Genomic DNA, 1,795 nt, shown 5'->3' on the forward strand with positions numbered 1-1,795 from the left:
TAAAGCAAGTTATATATATAGTTTAGGTTTTTGTTGTCTTCTATCAGGGTTGGGATTTGTTTTTATGTGGATTTATTTGGACAAAAAAAAGATTTGTGGGTACCGTAAATTTAGAGCACGGAGGTCATCCTTAGTAACTTCATTCAGAATGTCAGTCAGTGTGTATTCCTCCATCACAAACTGAAAATTAAAACAAAATAAAATGTTTATTTAGAAGTGGGCTTCTTGCTGGAGCACAGAGATAACTGTTGATTGGCTAAAAAATTAAAGAAATAGTCATGAGTCATTTTTGTGTATGTTAATGTTGATTAAATATTGTGGCCATCTTGAATCAAGTTGYCTCCAAACCTTAGTTTTAGGTGTGCCTCCAATTGATTCTAGAAGTCTCATTAACATACACATCAATCCTATGTTAATGACACGTTCACCTGTACACTGACTTTCAAGAATCATTCTAAAATATATATAAATCCATAGTATTCTCATTCTCATGTTTGGGGGTGGGGGATACCAGTGGGACATGACAGCCAAAGATGCACTCTCTCAACTCAAGAAAAACATTGATTTTGRGGCATAATGYTGYGGCGGAGTGGGTTGGGAGATGAAAATCCGTGTAATTTACGGATACTCAACCTTGTCTATCGTATCTGGGCCTGCTCCCTGCTCTTTCAGCCAATCAGCGAGCAGTTTGTCGTGGTCCGCAGGGATGTGAAGAATGGAGGGAGGTGAAAAGTCTGAAAAGTGAGGCACTGAGTTTATTTCTCTCCCCAGCCTGAAATTCATTCAGCTCACTGTACATTTCCATTTACAAGAATCAGTTATATGAGTAAAAACAGTCTTTATTAGTTTATGGACTTAAGCAAGCTTTAACTGGCAATAAAAAATAAACAAACATCATTAACACAATAATTCCTGTTCCCACAAAGACTTCTGGTTGAGTTACAATTATCAGATAAGMCAGGTCATTTGGATGGTTTGAGTGACCAGCACAGGCAAAACAACAGTTTGTCTAATCTGTGAGTCTGGATATTCACCTGGTGGTCTGTGTCTGAGTCTGACCAGCTCCAGATCGTGTGTCCTCTGCTGCAGCGTGGCCTTCAGGACCTGCTGGTACTCCTTCTCCTTCTGCAGCAGCTCCTCCAGCAACCTGCACCAACACCAACATCTGTTATGCACACACACACACACACACTGATCAGCTACACACTGCGAACAAGTAACAAAATCTGTGTTTGTCACTTCACAAATTTAAAATATATATATAAAACATTAGTTAAAAATAGTAATTTCCCTGAGAGCAAAAATAGTTGTTGTGTGAAACAAACCAGTAAATGTCTAGAAGCAAATAGATAACATTATGTTAAACTAAAAATTTAATGTTCAGACTTTCCAAAACAGTGCTGAGGTGAGATGAAACAAATGATGAAGATGTACAAGTAAAAATGATGTATTAATGCTGTTTTGCGTGTAGACAAACCTTTTCATAACATAACTGAAATTATTTGGTCAGCCAACAAAAAAAAACTGTAGGTTTTAGTAACAAATTAAAGCAGTGTTTTCGGAAGAAATGAAATAAAAACAACAAAAATGAAACATCTAAACATATCTTTTGTAAMGTTTTTTTTTTCCACTTGAACAATATTTACCCTCATAATTATTGGGTTTTGGCATTGTATTGTTAAAAATTGGCCAGTATATTATTTGATCATCTATTTTTTTATTTTATTAGGGGTCCAAGCCCGAGGAAGCAGGGTAACGCAGCTGCAAAGCAGCAGCGTTTCCATGTCTCCATCGG

General features: G+C 36.8%; 1 protein-coding gene across 1 annotated transcript in view; it reads right to left on the reverse strand.

The window, feature by feature from the left end:
- Nucleotides 1-1,795, reverse strand: part of map3k15 (mitogen-activated protein kinase kinase kinase 15) — a gene marked incomplete at its 3' end in the record, with an annotated part of 30,139 nt that overhangs the window by 1,593 nt on the left and 26,751 nt on the right. The window contains 3 exon segments of the mRNA XM_014005344.1: nucleotides 104-180; nucleotides 634-734; nucleotides 1,035-1,147. Of these exon segments, the coding sequence (XP_013860798.1) occupies nucleotides 104-180; nucleotides 634-734; nucleotides 1,035-1,147 (291 nt within the window).

Source organism: Austrofundulus limnaeus, unplaced genomic scaffold (assembly GCF_001266775.1).
Source record: "Austrofundulus limnaeus strain Quisiro unplaced genomic scaffold, Austrofundulus_limnaeus-1.0 Scaffold30, whole genome shotgun sequence".
Classification (NCBI taxonomy): domain Eukaryota; kingdom Metazoa; phylum Chordata; class Actinopteri; order Cyprinodontiformes; family Rivulidae; genus Austrofundulus; species Austrofundulus limnaeus.